The sequence below is a fragment of the Mytilus trossulus genome, chromosome 8, assembly GCF_036588685.1.
Source record: "Mytilus trossulus isolate FHL-02 chromosome 8, PNRI_Mtr1.1.1.hap1, whole genome shotgun sequence".
NCBI lineage: Eukaryota > Metazoa > Mollusca > Bivalvia > Mytilida > Mytilidae > Mytilus > Mytilus trossulus.
The window spans coordinates 76,036,680-76,055,221 of NC_086380.1; the positions used below are offsets into that span (position 1 = coordinate 76,036,680).

Sequence of the window (18,542 nt, forward strand, 5' to 3'; positions counted from 1 at the left end):
CTTTCATTCATTCATAAATATCTATAGAGTTCAGAGTTCACGCACGTGTTGTGTTGATGGACATAGCAGATAAGGTCGCGTCTTATTGCTTTATGTATTTGTGTTGATTAGTTAGCTCTAGCATTATATTAAAGTATGTTAATCAGTACACATGGCTTGTCTCTCACTTAATATATATAGGCTACCAACGTTACAGCTCCGGCTATACATAAGTGTCCCACACAATAATTGTGGTCAATTTCAATGTTTTCTGCAACTTCAGGTTCACTTGTTTCTTGTAGTGTCTTTGGAAACCTCCCCCGTTTGTCGCGACAGACGACCGAGTCGGCCATTTTGTGTTATTGTTACTTCCAAAACACATATTCGGACTTAAAATTAGATATTTCAACTAAATTAATCAATTTAAAATGGAAACTGAAAGAATATTTGTATTTGTCAAATTTTTTAAATGTGAAAAATAAAATTATGGAAATCGCCGGAAAATACCGAGGTGAAAAGATAAGATCAACCTCGGTAGACTTCGACTAATTTTAGTCACGTGGTCTATTATGGGTCGGATACCTTAAGGTCAAGGAACAGTAAATGGGCTATGTCGCAGATTTTGCTAAAAATTTGCATACACCCTTGGCTTGTTGACCTACAACTGAAAATCGAAAATATAATACATTTATCTCTTTTATTATCAGAAAAATTGCAGTTTGATTTCTTTTAATATGGGTGATATTTGTATAGAAAGCACATAAAATCGGAGAAAAACCTTTTAAAATTTGTCTTAAAATCGCCAAATCTCTAATTCCACTCCATAGATTTTTCTTAAAAAACTATATATTGTTGACACATACATTTCTGTTGTAATGATATAAAATAATCATAGGGTCACCGACTTTGTTTTTTGTCTAATAATCAATTTGTTACCTTGTTGGTAGTGAAAAACGTCAAAAATCAACGTTTTACGGCCTGAAACGCGATAACGTTACGATTATTTCGACGTTTTGTTTGATTTTTTCACAAAGAACGCAACTTTAAATGAAGTATACCGTAAAAACGAAGTCGGTGACCCTATCTTTATTTTGCATCATTATAACGAAAATTTATGTATCAACAACATATAGTTTTTTAAGAAAAATCTATGGAGTAGAATTAGAGATTTGGCGATTTTAAGACAAATTTATGAAGGGTTTTCGCCGATTTTATGTGCTTTCTATACAAATGTTCACCCATTTTGTAAGAATTCAATCAGTAATATTTCAAATGATAATTGAGATAAATGCATTATTTTTTCAATTTTCAGTTGTAGGTCAACGAGCCAAGGGTGTATGCAAATTTTTAGCAAAATCTGCGACATAGCCCATTTACTGTTCCTTGACCTTAATTAATCAAACTTTTCCGTTCTAATGCTTTTTCTTGATCTTGATGTTTGTTTCTGTCAACGATTTATATCAATCCATTAAGGTTATCATGTTTAAAAGAATCACTAGCTAATAATGCCTGAACAAGTTTGACATTATACTGTATGTTATAATTATGGAACAAGCAAACCAGTACATCTTATTTAATCTGCACGGCTCGAATAACAATAATTGACACGAACAACGTGGTAGCTCAGGTGAAAGGGTCATCCCGACCGTGCAGATTAAAAATCTTTAACTCAGATGACTAACCTGTCCAAACTGTCTACTCTTCTGGAAGTCCTTTTTTCTTTCAGGTTTGAGGGGGAAATTTCGTGTCGTTAGATTTTCATTTCAATTATTATTCTTAGTAGACAGCTTATTTGATTTTGATTTTTTTCTTTTATATAGGCTATGACTCGTGTAAAAAGTCGAAGATAGTCAATCAAAAAAAGTATGTTTTCGACCTAATACAAAAATAAGAAGATTTGGTATGATTGCCAATGAGACAACTCTTCACAACAGACACATTCACATGCATAAGCAACTATATGTCACATTAAAGCTTTAACAATGGAAATACAAACCCGAACGACTTAGCTAGCTATTGAAGGCCCCGAAATTATCAGATTAATGTAAATATAAATTTTTTGAACTTGGTAATTTCAAAAGAACATACAGTATCATGAAAATGTGTAATATCATTAAATCGCAAAAATTAAGTTACATAAGAACAAAATGAAATCCGGAGAATACATAAGCTTCAGTTACCAAACCCCTACAAACAGCTAAAAAAAACACAAGAAAGCAATTGACTATTCTCCATTATAAGACAGGTATATGTGTACAATATGTTAAAGTTCACAACGGTCCTAGTGCTCAACGTTGATGAATATATTACATAGAAATTATCATAGAACTCTAATCAGCTCATGTAGCCACAAACTGAAAATGGAAGATCTAACGTACACTAAAACCACTGTTTGGAAATGGAGTGAGATTTAAGTATTTCTGATTTTCAAATCAAAACCGTCCACGTTCATTCCAGTTTTTTTTTAACTTTTTCGTGTTACTTACAGTTGTGAAACTTCAGTTTTCGACATTTTTTGGTGGATTATTTGTAGGCTTTTTATTTGATTTTTAAATATACCCTATATCATTTATTGATGTCGTTCATAAGTATTCTACGTCTATCGTTTCTATATAGAGAAGACCGTTTGTTTTCCCGTTTGAATTGTTTTTCACTAGTCATTAATGAGCCCTTTTTAGCTTGCTAAGACTCCGAGTTGAAGACCGTACTTTGACCTATAATTGGTTACTTTTACAAACTGGAAATTAGATGGAGAGGTGTATCATTGACAATCATTTTCTTAACAGTATATTTTGATGTTTGTATATCTCCGAACTATGCCTGTCATTGCCCATCATTGCGTAAAAATGAAAAGTGACACATATTTTTTTTATGAATAAACAATGTGGTTAAGTGAATATAAAATATTCCTTTTTTAGCGATACATTTGTATAACAAACCATGGTATTTTTCAGAATTGGAGAGGTATTTTAAAAATGTTCGCTTTGACCATGTTGACGCCTGTCTGTGCATGTCAATAAATCCTTAAATCATAAAATCGAAAAAAAATATTCCCTGCAACTGGCATGAATATCTATAATTGTAATATTTTTTTTAAACTTTGTTTTATAAAAACTCTAGCAAAAAACAATTGTTTTTTTTAGTGAAAAATCGTTTGACAGGAATATTCAGTTCGTGTGATTTATTTTTAACCAGGAAGTGTAACATGTGTAACTAGGCGGATAACAGCGCCACGTAGTGTTTAAAATCGACAGACATCACACAGTTGTTAACGTAGGTTTTTCTTCAAGAACCAGTATTTCAAGTTAAACAGTATAACCGTCGTGGTTTTATTCTTAATCGGCATACTTTACGTAAATAAATCAGGTATGTTTTCTTATAGTTTTGCAATGGTTTTTTTTTAACGAAGAGCTAAACAATGCTAAACTAGCTTATAAATGCAGATACTATTAAAACCGAAAGTAAACAATCCTTTCTTTATTGCGTTTCTGTTATGCTAGTCACATTTTACTATAAAATATTTCTGTTTTGTAAAACAAATTAATTTGATTTCAAATGGATAGAATTTTTTTTTCTCTACTACTTCTTTATGTAATTAATATGAAAGTAAAAATCACTGTTAGCGAAGTGCGAATCGTTAAAACGGTCGACATCGCTTGTTGTTGTTATTTTTTACTTTTAGCAAACAAAAGGTTGACTGTTGTAATATACAAGACATGTTTGGTGTGTTGTATTGATTTGGTCTACAACTGATTTGATTCTGCGTCACTGTTGAGTCTAATGTAGACGTCAAGCGCGCCTAGTGCATACAACTATACGCATACGTTGTCTCTAATAAAATTTGAGTTTTGAATCGCGAATTCATTTTTTTTTGTAGTTTATATAATGTTTTGCAATATGAAAAAACATCAGATATAAAAAATAAACCTAAGCAAAAAATATAATTTATGTGCCTATTTTCTATAGTACAATTAGCACATTATTCAATTTTATATCGTACTATTCACAATCCGATTGCAACACTTGACCCACTTATCTATTTATATGCCACCGCCATGCATAGGGCATTACTTTTTACAAAAAATGTTTTCGTTCATTTAATTTAGTTTATTCTAAATCGGTGTTTTTTTACGAAGAGCTAAACTAATTTAGGTAGATATGGTTAAAACCGAAAGTAATTACTTAAACAATATTTTATTTATTCCGTTTCTGTTAATCTAGTCGCTTTTTTTGTAAACAAATTTATTTGGTTTAAAACGGATAGTAAGTTTTTTTTTTTTTTTTTTAAATCTAATACTTCTTTATGTAATTGATATGCAAGTAAAAATCACTGTTAGGGAAGTGCAAATCGTTTAAAAGATCGACATTGCTTGTTGTTTGGTAAATGTTTTACTTTTAGCAAAGAAAAGGTTGACTGTTGAATTGTACAAGAAATGGTTGGTGAGTTGCATTGATTTGGTCTACCAACTATTTTTGATTCCCGCGTCACTGTTGAGTCTAGTATAGACGTCAAGATCGCCTAGTGCATAAAACAATACAACTAATAAAATTTGTATTTTGAATCGAATTCATTTTTTTTGTAGTTTAGATAATGTATTGAAATATGAAAAAAAAAACCAGATATGAAAAATAAACCTAAGCAAAAATTATAATAAAACACTGGCATCTTCGACACATTCCATATTTAAATCTTGTGCTTTTGTTGTGTCGTAGTTCTCCTAGGCCTCTTATATTATGTTCTCCCGCAGTTTTAGTTTGTTACCTGGATTTGTTTTTTACTCATTCGATTACAGGTATACTACTGTTGCCTTTATTCACCTTAGCCGTATTTGGTACAACTTTTAATTATTTTTTTAGAATTTCCGGCCCTCAACGCTCTTCAACTTTGTACTTGCTTATGCGTTCTTACTGTTTTGAGCATCATTAAGTAGTCTATTGTAGACGGACAGCGCGTCTGGCGTTTCATGTTATAAGCCTGGCACCTACGATAACTATTTTGTCTGGTTCAGTTGTTGTCACATTTAAATGTACTCAAACATCTCCAACTTTGAATTTTAGTCAAACTGACGTCTAGGTCATGAAACAGTATCTAGCTCCAACTTTGAATTTTAGTCAAACTGACGTATAGGTCATGAAACAGTATCTAGCTCCAACTTTGAATTTTAGTCAAACTGACGTCTAGGCCATGAAACAGTATCTAGCTCCAACTCTGAATTTTAGTCAAACTGACGTCTAGGTCATGAAACACTATCTAGCTCCAACTTTGAATTTTAGTCAAACTGACGTCTAGGTCATGAAACAGTATCTAGCTCCAACTCTGAATTTTAGTCAAACTGACGTCTAGGTCATGAAACAGTATCTAGCTCCAACTTTGAATTTAAGTCAACATGACGTCTAGGTTATGAAACAGTATCGAGTACGGAACTTGATCTTTTGAAGTGTTAGTCTAAAATCATTTCGATCTTATACCATAAAAATGAACATTTAGGTAATCATTTATTCTGTGGTCGAGGTCATAACGCATCTTATGATATAGGGACTTTTTGACACATTCCCCATTTCCAGTTTCAATTTTATTAAAGTTCAATGAAGTTGATTTGACACAATCCTTGTCGTCTATGGATCATTTAACATTGACTTGTTCTAACATAAACAAAATTCTAGGTACAAAATCGCATGCAGGATTAATTTGATCTCTAATGCTACTACTACTCAGAGAAACTTGCTTAGATACAGAAAATCGAGAAAAATCTTTCGATTTAAAGAATTAAAAAAAATCTTACATATTTTTTCAGAAGTTTTCCCATGGCATCAACTAGTTTCTGTGATCCTTGCTCTGAAGCTGGCAAGTCTTTAACAGCAACAAGGTATTGCTCAGACTGTGAAGAAAGACTTTGTACAGAATGTGCAGAATCACATTGCAGATTCAAAGCTTTCAAATCTCACCATGTTATCGACCTGTCGTCCATTGGATCCAATATCCTTATGTCTGCGAAGAAAAACTGCAATGTCCATTCAGAAATGATATTAGATTATTACTGCGCAGATCACGAGATCGTATGCTGTAGAGCCTGCATATCTAATGAACACAGGGTTTGTCAGAACGTTCTCCCATTGGAACTGGCCTCGAAGGATGTAAAAAAGTCTGCACTGTTTAACGATGTTATGGAAGACATGACGCATCGTATTACAACATTGAATGCTTTAGACAATAACAGACAGTCAAGCTTACAATCAATAGAGAAAACTAAATCAACAATAACTAAGCAGATCCGAGCAGTGAAATCCAAGATTTTGAAACAAATGGACGATTTGGAGCGTGATTTAACGACCACTTTGTCGTCTCTCCAACGAAAACATGAAATGGAAATCAAGAAACAAAAGCAAGAAATATCGCAAGTTTTAGTAAATGTTATAGAAAATAAAAACGAGATGGATGTTTTGAGTGGTCATGGATCTAAGAATCAGCTCTTTATATTCTTGCGCCAACAAGTAACAAATATTCATTGCGCTGAGACCAAGATTCAGCAGATAGTATCCGATTCACAAGAATTCGATATTACCTTTGACGAAAAGAAAGATGTTAAGCTTGAGTCTCTCGGGTCACTGTTAGAGATTGTTCAACCATGTCAAGTTCAATACAAACCAAAGAAATGTCAACAAGCCCAGATAAAGGCGAGACCAATGAAAAACATTCAAGGGTTTGAGAAGGATACAGTATTGAAACTTAATACTGATGTGGTAAAAAGTCTTTTTAGTGTATCAGTGACAGATAATAATAAGCTGCTCATGACTAATACAGCATCATCCGATACCAAACTGTATGTTTACAGAGACTGTAAAGATTATGAGACAGAGATAACATTTTCCTCCGAACCTGAGTGTGTTGCTGTGATACCTGGTACCAATAAAGCTGTTATTACCCTACCTTACGAAAAGTCTATACAATTTATAAATACGACAACGATGACAAAGGACAACAAAGTCAACATGGGATTTGAATGTTCTGGTATCACTGCTGGTCGTGACAGAATTTATGTGGGCGGTACAGGTGGTACTCTCAAAACATTAGACACAAATGGAATAATACTTAAAACATTTCAACAAGGATCTGATTGTATTTACTTCATAGCATACGATGATATTCATGATCATTTGATTGTTAGATGTGTTGGTAAACTCCTTTGTATCAAAGTAGATGGAACACTAGTTTACAGAAAGGACGTTTCAAGAATAGCAGGTTTAACACTTGATCGACAGAGGAACATTTATTTTGGTGGTTTTTCAACTCACAATATACAAAGAATATCATCAGATGGAGACAACTGTGAAGAAATGCTGAACAAAGACAATGACATTGACCATCCATATGGAATGTGTTTTAACAATGACTTCACAAAACTCTTTGTAATTAATAACTATCGTAAATCTGTTTGTGTATACAAATGCAAGTAAATGTTGTTTTGAGATACAACATGAATACTCTAAATTATATCATGTAATTTATCGTGTTACTTAAATATACAATAAGTGCAAACTTCTTTTTTATATTTTCTGTTTAATTTTCGCTTTTTATTTGCGGTTACGAAGACATAATATTCGGAGAAAAATAAGTAAAGTTCAAACAAAGACGAAATAAACAAAAATTAATATAAAGATTGAGAATAAAAGTGGAAAAAATAAAACAAATAGCGTACATAAATAGCACGCATTATCAAACAATACAAGCAAACAAATGTTAAACAAACATTTACAAAGTCTTCGAAAAAAGATGAAAAAGCCAAATAGAAATGAACAATTTAAAAAGTAAAATCACAAAAATACTGAACTCAGAGGAAAATCAATTTGGAAAGTCCATAATCACATGGCAAAATCAAAAAACAAAACGCATCAAAAACGAATGGACAAGAACTGTCATATTTACTCACTTACAAAGAAAAATAAAACACCACAAAAAACAAATAAAAACAAATAAAAAATTGTAGACTTGATATATGAAATGATTCAAAATGTTTACACATTTCATCTGCACTCAAAATATTTAAATCAATACTTTAATTTAGAAACCACATTTATTCTGGATTTGTATTCAGTGTCTGTTGTATAGTAGTATAATGTTTGGTGAAAATCTTTATATTGTGTATCGCCAACTTGTTTCATTACGTTTTTTTTTAGGATTTAATTTTAAGTACATTTAGGAGACACATTATATAAATGGATCAGCCACAATTTAAAGTGCTCATGACAAGTTCACAAAGGATAATCGCAATGTATGGGTAATCCGAACAGCGGAAGATTTTTGGAAATTATGTTCAATTCCTGTGTTTGAAACTTCAGGTATAAATTCAAATAATTTTACCACATATAATAGGAGATGAAGCGTGCGTGTACGAGGTAATACTCTCGGATTTGTCTGGCGTCAGCTTTGTACCGAACAATCTATGAATCAATATAAAGACTATGGTCGCACTCATTTACACGATTCTGAATTATATTATAATGGTATGTATGCTCTGCAACCTAATCAATCTTTTCCTACCTTATCAGACAAATATTTCAACACAAGTATCGATTGAAAAAACAGAATCAGGATCTAATGGATATATACAAGACGGTAATGATGACGGAAATTTGTCTTGCAAGTGTACATGTGTGTTAATTTGTATTTTTATATTTCTTGTTCTTGTCATCCTATTGTATTCAACGACATAATTAATGTTATATTAATTGATATTAAAATAGGAACAAATACAATCATAACCAAAAGTTCCACACGCGAAATGTGCTGTAGTTTCATTTACAATTTTGTGTGTGTTTGTTTGAAGCATATGACGTGATGCTGTACTTATCCCGTCATTGACATTGTGTTATTGTGCTATTGTAAACTTTTTTTAATTTCTATTTTTCAATTTTGCTAATGTGCTTTGTCTATATGTCTTTTCTTTCTTTCTTTCTTAGTCAGCCAATCAGAAGCCGCGTTACATCCATAATTAAATTATATCATTGTAGTATACCTTTTGTGGTAAAAACATTTGATTAATTTGGATCATCGCCAGTTTGTTAGTTTGTTGAATTGTTCAAACATTTTGCATTACATTGATAAATATAAAATCATATTCACATACCGTGTGATTGAAAGAACTGTCAAGATTAAGAAATACATACTCTGGAAGTCATTCTTTATGCTCATGTTGGTGTATATAAGAGAATGATGATAATTTTATATGCATATTGACGCTAGAATGTGTTTCGAGTTGAAATTCGTGGATTGTGAAGTGTTCAATTGAATAAAAATACATTTTGAAATGGATACTTAATTATATTTATTAAATACAATCATACGACATACGCGGGTAGGTTAATGCGGTTTCAAATCATTTTTGACGATTCTTGATGATTGCATCGAAATCTCATCTATTACGTCATTTTCGAAACTATACGAATTTTGATTGGCTAAATCGGACGTTGGGAGAATTTGCTATGGAGTGGTGATTTTTTGGTTACACCGAGATCAAAGATTTATCAACTTGTTGTTTTTCGACAAAATCATAGCGACATTATCAATATCTTCAAACATAACCGTTGTTCCCTTGAACACTTACAGTTTTGAGTAAGAAAATCGCCAAAAACTAAGATTCATCAACGTCCATGTTTAGCTTGTCACGTCACACTCATTAACATCAGCTGTTGAGCACCTTGTCAAAGAAGTCGGCACATGGAAATCACAATGGAAAGGAGGATTTTGCATACATTTTGAGGTAAATACGTTGTAAATTGTAACTCTTTATCATCGGTACCCATTTCTTCTCATTGAATTTGTTCAATTGAACCAAAACATTCATAATTCGTCATTTATTTCGATAACAAACGACGAAAACCGTTGACCTATGAATCAATCAATGAAGCAATAAAGTTAGCTAAATGGAAAAAATGCTCGAAGAAAGATTGTTTTAATATTAGTTATAGTACTAGACTTGATTTTTCCCATGCCAACTGTTTAATAATAATTACCCCCCCCCCCCCCCTTTAATCCCCCTTGGTTCAGTGTATGCAATAAATTAAAACTATTCTGTAGCTCCTTAACTTTGGTAGTAAGGGGTGCACCCCCTATGCGCATCTGGTGCAACAAAATTGGTACCGTTGATTTTATTATCATATATACCCAGTCTACCTCTCCTTAATAGGCTTAGTCATATTTTTTTTATACTTTTATACACCACCCACACAAAGTCCACAAATGAACAGTGTTGGTGTTTTTACATGTTGAACAGAGAATGACATTGTTTCAATTCAGAATTAATTTTTTTTATTGTTATTTAACTAAAGCACTGTTTCACAAATAGTATTTATATATTCATTGTCATTTCTAAGTTTATGAGAAAATACCAGTCACACAAAGACAAAGAATTTATAAATGCATGTACAAACAAATAAAAGGTACTATTAAGTCATATTTCAGTTAACAGGCTATACTGAGATTTTGCAAAATGAGAGAATTTGCTCATCTTAGTTAATATATTATCTAATTTAATTTTTAGTTAAAGATATGAAAATTTTAAATTGATCACCACTTTCATTCAATTGACATTTTAAAGACTATTTATTACTTGTAGGATTTGCTTGATAACTATTAAAATGTTATAATCCAAATAAGTGACTTTAAAAGCTGTCAATCTACATTGACATGATCAATTGATGTAAATGTTTCAATATCATACAGATAAACTACCCAACAGTTTTTGTTTTAAATATTTGCCACTGGACGTTAAACAACCAACAATCAATCTTTTTTTTTAAATATCTCCTTTATTGCCTATTTCCTACATGTTTTTAAAAAATCTTTTGGTGTGTTTATTGCTTATAAAGTTTTGGTTATGCAATTTTATATTTGTCTTTTGCAGAATTTGTATTCACTGGTTTTTTTTACTGCTTCCAAGTGACTTGACATGTAGGAAGTCTGCATTATTATGTAAGCATTCAAATATTATATTATTGTCACTGACACTTATTTTATAGTCACATGAAGTGATATGAAAGCTATTTAAAGATTAATTGCTTATGAGTTTAGATTAATCTGTCTATAATTATATTTATGTGTTAAGAAAGTAAACAAACATGACAATTATTTTATTACAAACATATAAGTTTACTATTGGTTTTACCAACCACTGCTGATACTAAGGGCTTAGGCTATTAAGCTTACTAAAATTTGAATATATATTGAAGTTCTCTTTTTAGAACAGAATAAGAATAAGATGATGTTTATGTTCAAAATACAGGGCACTTTTATAGCATATAAATCAAGTACAGTGATTGAAGTAATAGATATTATGCATATATATACTAGTATATATAGCAATGGGGCTTAATTAAATATATTGTGTATAATAATATATTTTTTTTGCAGGATTTTAAGATGAATAAGAAACAATGGCTACTTCCAATACAATAGCACATTTAAAATGAATAAGACACAAGGACTGCACTTGTCATTCTAAGGAAGATCAACAAATGGAACACAAACAAGGATATTATTTTCATATTAGATTTCTGTTCATGAGATATAAAGAGAAAATTAATTTTCCTGAAAAGACTCTTTACTTGTACATATGTGTGACAAAATGAATGGAATCAAGACTGTTTTAACTGTGCTAAAAGGAATACAAATTAGAAGTTTTAATTGACTGTATTAAAAATAAGTGAGAAAAAGATTTGCTGTATGAAAAAGCAGGTTCAACAAAAGGAAATAGGTTGAAATGAATGAATAACTAACTGCAATGATTCTGGAACATGTATTTAATTCATGATCATTAAAGGAAAAATTTATAAGAAAGTGGAATACATATAGTATGTGATATTGTGTCCTAATTATCATCACTGAGAAGAGGATGTTTCACAGAACTTTTACTTCATAAATGTGTCACTGTGAACAACTTGTGATTTCTTTCGGCGGATAAAGTATATTTAGCTGTGCTCCATGGAATATTAAAATCAAAATTATTAATATTGTTTATTAATAATAATGTGAAACAAAATCAAAAGTATTAGGAATGATGAAATGTTTTCTCATACAAATTAGCAAATAGATTCATCAATAGGATCACCCATTCCCTAATTTCTATGATTGTGAAACATGTTTTATAACCAAAACAAAAAAAATCTATGATATTTGGTTATGATGGTAAGTTGTGACACATAAAAAAACATACATTTTGTAGCACATGAAGTAAAATAAGTCATGTTGGCTGCATTTAATACACAATTTCAAATCAATCAATCAGTGAATATGAAACAACTTTGAGATTGCCCTGTAGTGTTTTCTGTCAGACACTGATCATATATTCCCTTACAAAAACATTCACTCCACCTTTTAAGAAAGTACCAAATAATGCTTATTGAAAAGCAATTATCAATAATTCAATTATCTAATTACATGAAGCTTAAAAAGATGATAAATATTATAATTTAAATTTTCAATATTGTTTAAACTGATGTCTGCTAGTTTTATGCTGTTTATCCTTAAAAATATACACCTCATTGATGGTTAGCATTGCAATTATAAAAGATAATATATTATATTGATATAAATAAAATATAGATAATTAAAACAGTTGTCCAAGTTCATGATTTTTTCTAATTTATACAGATTTGGGCCACAGATACATAAATTGGGGTCTGAACTGGGGGGGGGGGGGGGGGGGGCAGGAGGGTCAATTAGTTGTTGAGAGTATTTTTATTTATTGTTTTTTTATTCAAATAGCATCTTTTCTTTACCCTGCAAAATTATTATTATATTTTCTTTAAAAAACTTTACACCCAAAATGACCCTATATATACCTGTATTTCTGTTTCTTGTAACTTAAAAAGAAGGCACAGATTACAGCTGATTTCTTATTGCATGTAGAGCAAGACTTTGGTTACCTTGTTTGCTTTTTTGTATATATTGTACAATGATAATTTAAATAACATCCAATTGCATTTAATTTTAATATTTACAGGTTTAAGTTTGTCTATATTTATTGTTTGAAGATGACAATCTTAAGTGCTTTAAGCTTGGGTAAATGTTTATACAAACAAACAAAAAAGGCCAACCAAACTTTTACTATACAAGCTTTAGGAAATTAGATGTAAAAGAAATATTCTGCAGTTTTAGAATACTTTATTCTCATAAACTTAATACAAATTAAAGTTACAGAGATAATGGTACATATACACATACATAGAATTAATACATATTCTGGAGTTTTAAGTATGCTTGAATGAGACACAGAATGTTCATTGAATGTGTACATGGTGTAAAGGGAATGTGTGATGAAAATGTAGCAGGATTTGAAATATAATTAAATTTCCATTAGCCCTTGGACTATCATATTTGGTATAAATTTAATTTATAGTCCCATACTTACTAACCATCATAATTTTTTTTTATGAAATCAACATCTATTTTTCTTTAACTTTGTTTTCTATCAGTATGTGGTAATTGGTGTGATTGCCACTGTGACCAACGACTGAATGATGTACAGTGTATGGGTCTGTATGATTTATTAAAAATGAGAAAGATTCAAGATTTTATTGTACACTCTGACAGTTTACACTGTTACAAGAGGCAAAATCCAAACATTAGAGGCACCTCGATCATCTGACAAAATAGAAAACACAATTCAAAGAACTATCTGATTGATTGAATGGTGTTTAATAACACTCTAACACTGTTGTGCGAATACACGGAGGTCATGTTTTATTGGTAGATACTGCTAGTGTCCGTAGAAAAATTCCGTACATAATTTTATGGGCAAAAAATACCAAACAGAGAGAAAAGGGGCTTCATACCAAGCCGATGTGTAATTATAATCATTCTGATATATTCTCCGAGTAATATATATATTTCTTTTATTAAATTAATTGGTTATGGAGTAGATGCAACAAAAAGTACATTGAAATAAAGATCGACAACAATTACCCGTTGACTGAAAATTTTATTTCTTTTTACAGAATTACTTCCCTTTGAAAGTCACTTGTGCGTTTGTAAACAATGACGGACCCGAAAACTTATGAAACAAGTTAACTTTGACTAAAAAGTGCTAGCGTGTAGAAATGATGAAATTTAGATTCAAATAAACGTACAGAAAGCTGAGTATTAATATTTTACGAAAACTGCTACTCGGTTCATGTTGTTTATTCCGTTTGAGTGTTAGACGATGAAATATCTGAAGGTCATAGTATTTTTGGCGCAATTTAGTCGAAAATCTCCGTTTATTTAATAAATCTTTTCATTCAAAGGAGGCGAGTAGCACTTTTCTAATACTTTGGTATATAAGCTATCCACAGATAACAATACTTAGAAAAACAAGAGTGTCTACACGCTAGCACTTTTTAGTTTACTGTTTTCATGTTTATAAATAGATTTTGAGTGTCACGTGATAACCACGTGATAATTTGAGAATTTTTTTTTTTAAACGAAAATTTATATTGTCAACATACTAGCAAAACTAAAAAATATAACACATTACACTAACAATGAGTCAAAAATTCTTTTTATTAAAAGTTGAAATTTAGGTATCATTTTTTCATGTTTTTGAAAATACAGCATTAACATACCCGCATACGTTTGAAATTTTCATTTCCTAGAGAATTATTGTGAAGAAGTCATTGATCATGAGATTTCTTGGAGGATTATTGTGAAGAAGTAATTGATCATGCGATTTCTTAGAGGATTATTGTGAAGAAGTAATTGATCATGAGATTTCTTAGAGGATTATTGTGAAGAAGTAATTGATCATGAGATTTCTTAGAGGATTATTGTGAAGAAGTAATTGATCATGAGATTTCTCAGAGGATTATTGTGAAGAAGTAATTGATCATGAGATTTCTCAGAGGATTATTGTGAAGAAGTAATTGATCATGAGATTTCTCAGAGGATTATCGTGAAGAAGTAATTGATCATGAGATTTCTTAGAGGATTATTGTGAAGAAGTAATTGATCATGAGATTTCTTAGAGGATTATTGTGAAGAAGTAATTGATCATGAGATTTCTTAGAGGATTATCGTGAAGAAGTAATTGATCATGAGATTTCTTAGAGGATTATCGTGAAGAAGTAATTGATCATGAGATTTCTTAGAGGATTATTGTGAAGAAGTAATTGATCATGAGATTTCTTAGAGGATTATTGTGAAGAAGTAATTGCTCATGAGATTTCTTAGAGGATTATTCTGAAGAAGTAATTGATCATGAGATTTCTTAGAGGATTATTGTGAAGAAGTAATTGATCATGAGATTTCTTAGAGGATTATTGTGAAGAAGTAATTGATCATGAGATTTCTTAGAGGATTATTGTGAAGAAGTAATTGATCATGAGATTTCTTAGAGGATTATTGTGAAGAAGTAATTGATCATGAGATTTCTTAGAGGATTATCGTGAATAAGTAATTGATCATGAGATTTCTTAGAGGATTATTGTGAAGAAGTAATTGATCATGAGATTTCTTAGAGGATTATTGTGAAGAAGTAATTGATCATGAGATTTCTTAGAGGATTATTGTGAAGAAGTAATTGCTCATGAGATTTCTTAGAGGATTATTCTGAAGAAGTAATTGATCATGAGATTTCTTAGAGGATTATTGTGAAGAAGTAATTGATCATGAGATTTCTTAGAGGATTATTGTGAAGAAGTAATTGATCATGATATTTCTCAGAGGATTATTGTGAAGAAGTAATTGATCATGAGATTTCTCAGAGGGTTATTGTGAAGAAGTAATTGATCATGAGATTTCTTAGAGGATTATTGTGAAGAAGTAATTGATCATGAGATTTCTTAGAGGATTATTGTGAAGAAGTAATTGATCATGAGATTTCTTAGAGGATTATTGTGAAGAAGTAATTGATCATGAGATTTCTCAGAGGATTATCGTGAAGAAGTAATTGATCATGAGATTTCTTAGAGGATTATCGTGAAGAAGTAATTGATCATGAGATTTCTCAGAGAATTATTGTGAAGAAGTAATTGATCATGAGATTTCTTAGAGGATTATTGTGAAGAAGTAATTGATCATGAGATTTCTTAGAGGATTATTAGGAATAAGTAATTGATCATGAGATTTCTTAGAGGATTATTGTGTAGAAGTAATTGATCATGAGATTTCTCAGAGGATTATTGTGAAGAAGTAATTGATCATGAGATTTCTTAGAGGATTATTGTGAAGAAGTAATTGATCATGAGATTTCTTAGAGGATTATTCTGAAGAAGTAATTGATCATGAGATTTCTTAGAGGATAATTGTGAAGAAGTAATTGATCATGAGATTTCTTAGAGGATAATTGTGAAGAAGTAATTGATCATGAGATTTCTTAGAGGATTATTGTGAAGAAGTAATTGATCATGAGATTTCTTAGAGGATTATTGTGAAGAAGTAATTGATCATGAGATTTCTTAGAGGATTATTGTGAAGAAGTAATTGATCATGAGATTTCTTAGAGGATTATTGTGAAGAAGTAATTGATCATGAGATTTCTTAGAGGATTATTGTGAAGAAGTAATTGATCATGAGATTTCTTAGAGGATTATTGTGAAGAAGTAATTGATCATGAGATTTCTCAGAGGATTATTGTGAAGAAGTAATTGATCATGAGATTTCTCAGAGGATTATTGTGAAGAAGTAATTGATCATGAGATTTATTAGAGGATTATTGTGAATAAGTAATTGATCATGAGATTTCTTAGAGGATTATTGTGAAGAAGTAATTGATCATGAGATTTCTTAGAGGATTATTGTGAAGAAGTAATTGATCATGAGATTTCTTAGAGGATTATTATGAAGAAGTAATTGATCATGCTATTTCCTTATTTTGACCTACAACCTGAAGAATTTAATAATTTATACTGAATATTTTGGTATTTATTGTATTTCTGTTAATCAGTAGAAAATTATTTGTTTTGTTTTGTGACATATAATCGGGAAGCAACTGTTTAACATTTTAGATTTGCGGCTATTGTAAAACAAGGACTATAGTTACCGGAGGGACAGTCAAACTGAAAACACCATGGTTGAAAGTTAAAAGGAAAAACAGACAAATGTAAATTTGTGTTGAAGAAACCAATGATGAACATAAATTGAAATAAATGCTGCTTTGGCATTTTTGTAAAAATCCCTTATATCCAAATATACAGAGACAAAAGTAAAATATAACAAATAATACATGGTTTACTAAACGCTTTTACTATTTCTAAATTCGTATAATACTTAATATGAGGATATAATTCTTCGTCATATATACTGTAGCTGGCATGATTATCTATTGTATATATACTGTAGCTGGCATGATTATCTATTGTATATATACTGTAGCTGGCATGATTATCTATTGTATATATACTGTAGCTGGCATGATTATCTATTGTATATATACTATAGCTGGCATGATTATTTATTGTATATATACTGTAGCTGGCATGATTATCTATTGTTATTATTTGGTACTCTAGCAATGAACTCTTTGTTTTTTTTTTAAATTGACCAAATCGTATTTATTTTTAACCAGGAAGTATAACTAGGCGGATAACAGCGCCACATAGTGTTCAAAATCGTCATACATTAAATAAAGATACGGTAACTACGTTTGTTTTGTCTTCAAGATCCAGTATTGCGTATTAAGCAGAATCCGTAGTACTGTTCTCATTTAGATCATCAGGTATGTTTTCTTAGTTTTGAAGTAGTTGTTTTAACATTAAACTCGGGTTGATAAAATGGACGTTTAAAACCGAAAGTAAATATCTTCACAATACTTCCGTCATTTTTTTCTGTTAATCTTTTACATATGTTGCATAAAAAGTCTCTGCTTTTTAAAAGCAAATGATGTCAATGAACATATTTCTTTCTCTGAATCGTTTTCTTGTAATTGATATACTTTTTAGTAAAAATCACTGCAAGGGAAGTGCGAATCGTTTAAACGGTCGATATCGTTTGTTGTAGGGTAAATATTTTACTTTTATCAAACAAATAGCGAGTGCAGTTATTTATGAGATTTTGTTTGGTTTTATGCATTGATTTGGCCTTCCAATTATTTTTGATTCCCGCGTAATTGAGAGACTTATGTAGACGACAAATGCGATACGCGAGTCTGTTGTACACATTTATAAGCCTACCATGTTTGATTAGATGTTAATACTCATTCTCTATAACCACTTAAACTTTTTCGGCACGCATAGTCAACGATCTTTCTAAAAGTTGGCGGATATGTAGATCCTAATAGACTAGTCAGAAAAATAATACCAACCGATATTTATATAGGTTGGTAACCATGGTAACAGCGGAGAAAGTAGCGATTTTGGAGAAAAATACAATATTTGGTGTAGTGCTGTGAAACCATGCGGCTACATATATTATAAAGAAACACAAAAACAATTAATTTCATTCTTGTTTTAGTCAAAAATCTAAAATTTATGGGTAATCTACCTAGAAACATGTGAAATTAATTTCTAAAAAATGGTCATCGTGCAGTATTCCTCACAAAACGAATTATCTCTTTTTGGTGGGTTACACTAATTACTGGACCAAAATGAAAATG

General features: G+C 30.8%; 1 protein-coding gene across 1 annotated transcript; it reads left to right on the forward strand.

Moving 5' to 3' along the window:
• Nucleotides 1–5,784: 5,784 nt before the first annotated feature.
• LOC134728007 (uncharacterized) lies at nt 5,785–7,434 on the forward strand. Its single transcript, XM_063592407.1, has one exon. It carries the CDS (start codon nt 5,785–5,787, stop codon nt 7,432–7,434), a length of 1,650 nt encoding a protein of 549 aa, XP_063448477.1.
• Nucleotides 7,435–18,542: the final 11,108 nt, after the last annotated feature.

Bases quoted from the DNA above. Each gene is read 5' to 3' on its own strand.
- LOC134728007 (XM_063592407.1), top strand. From the start codon at position 5,785: ATGGCATCAACTAGTTTCTGTGATCCTTGCTCTGAAGCTGGCAAGTCT.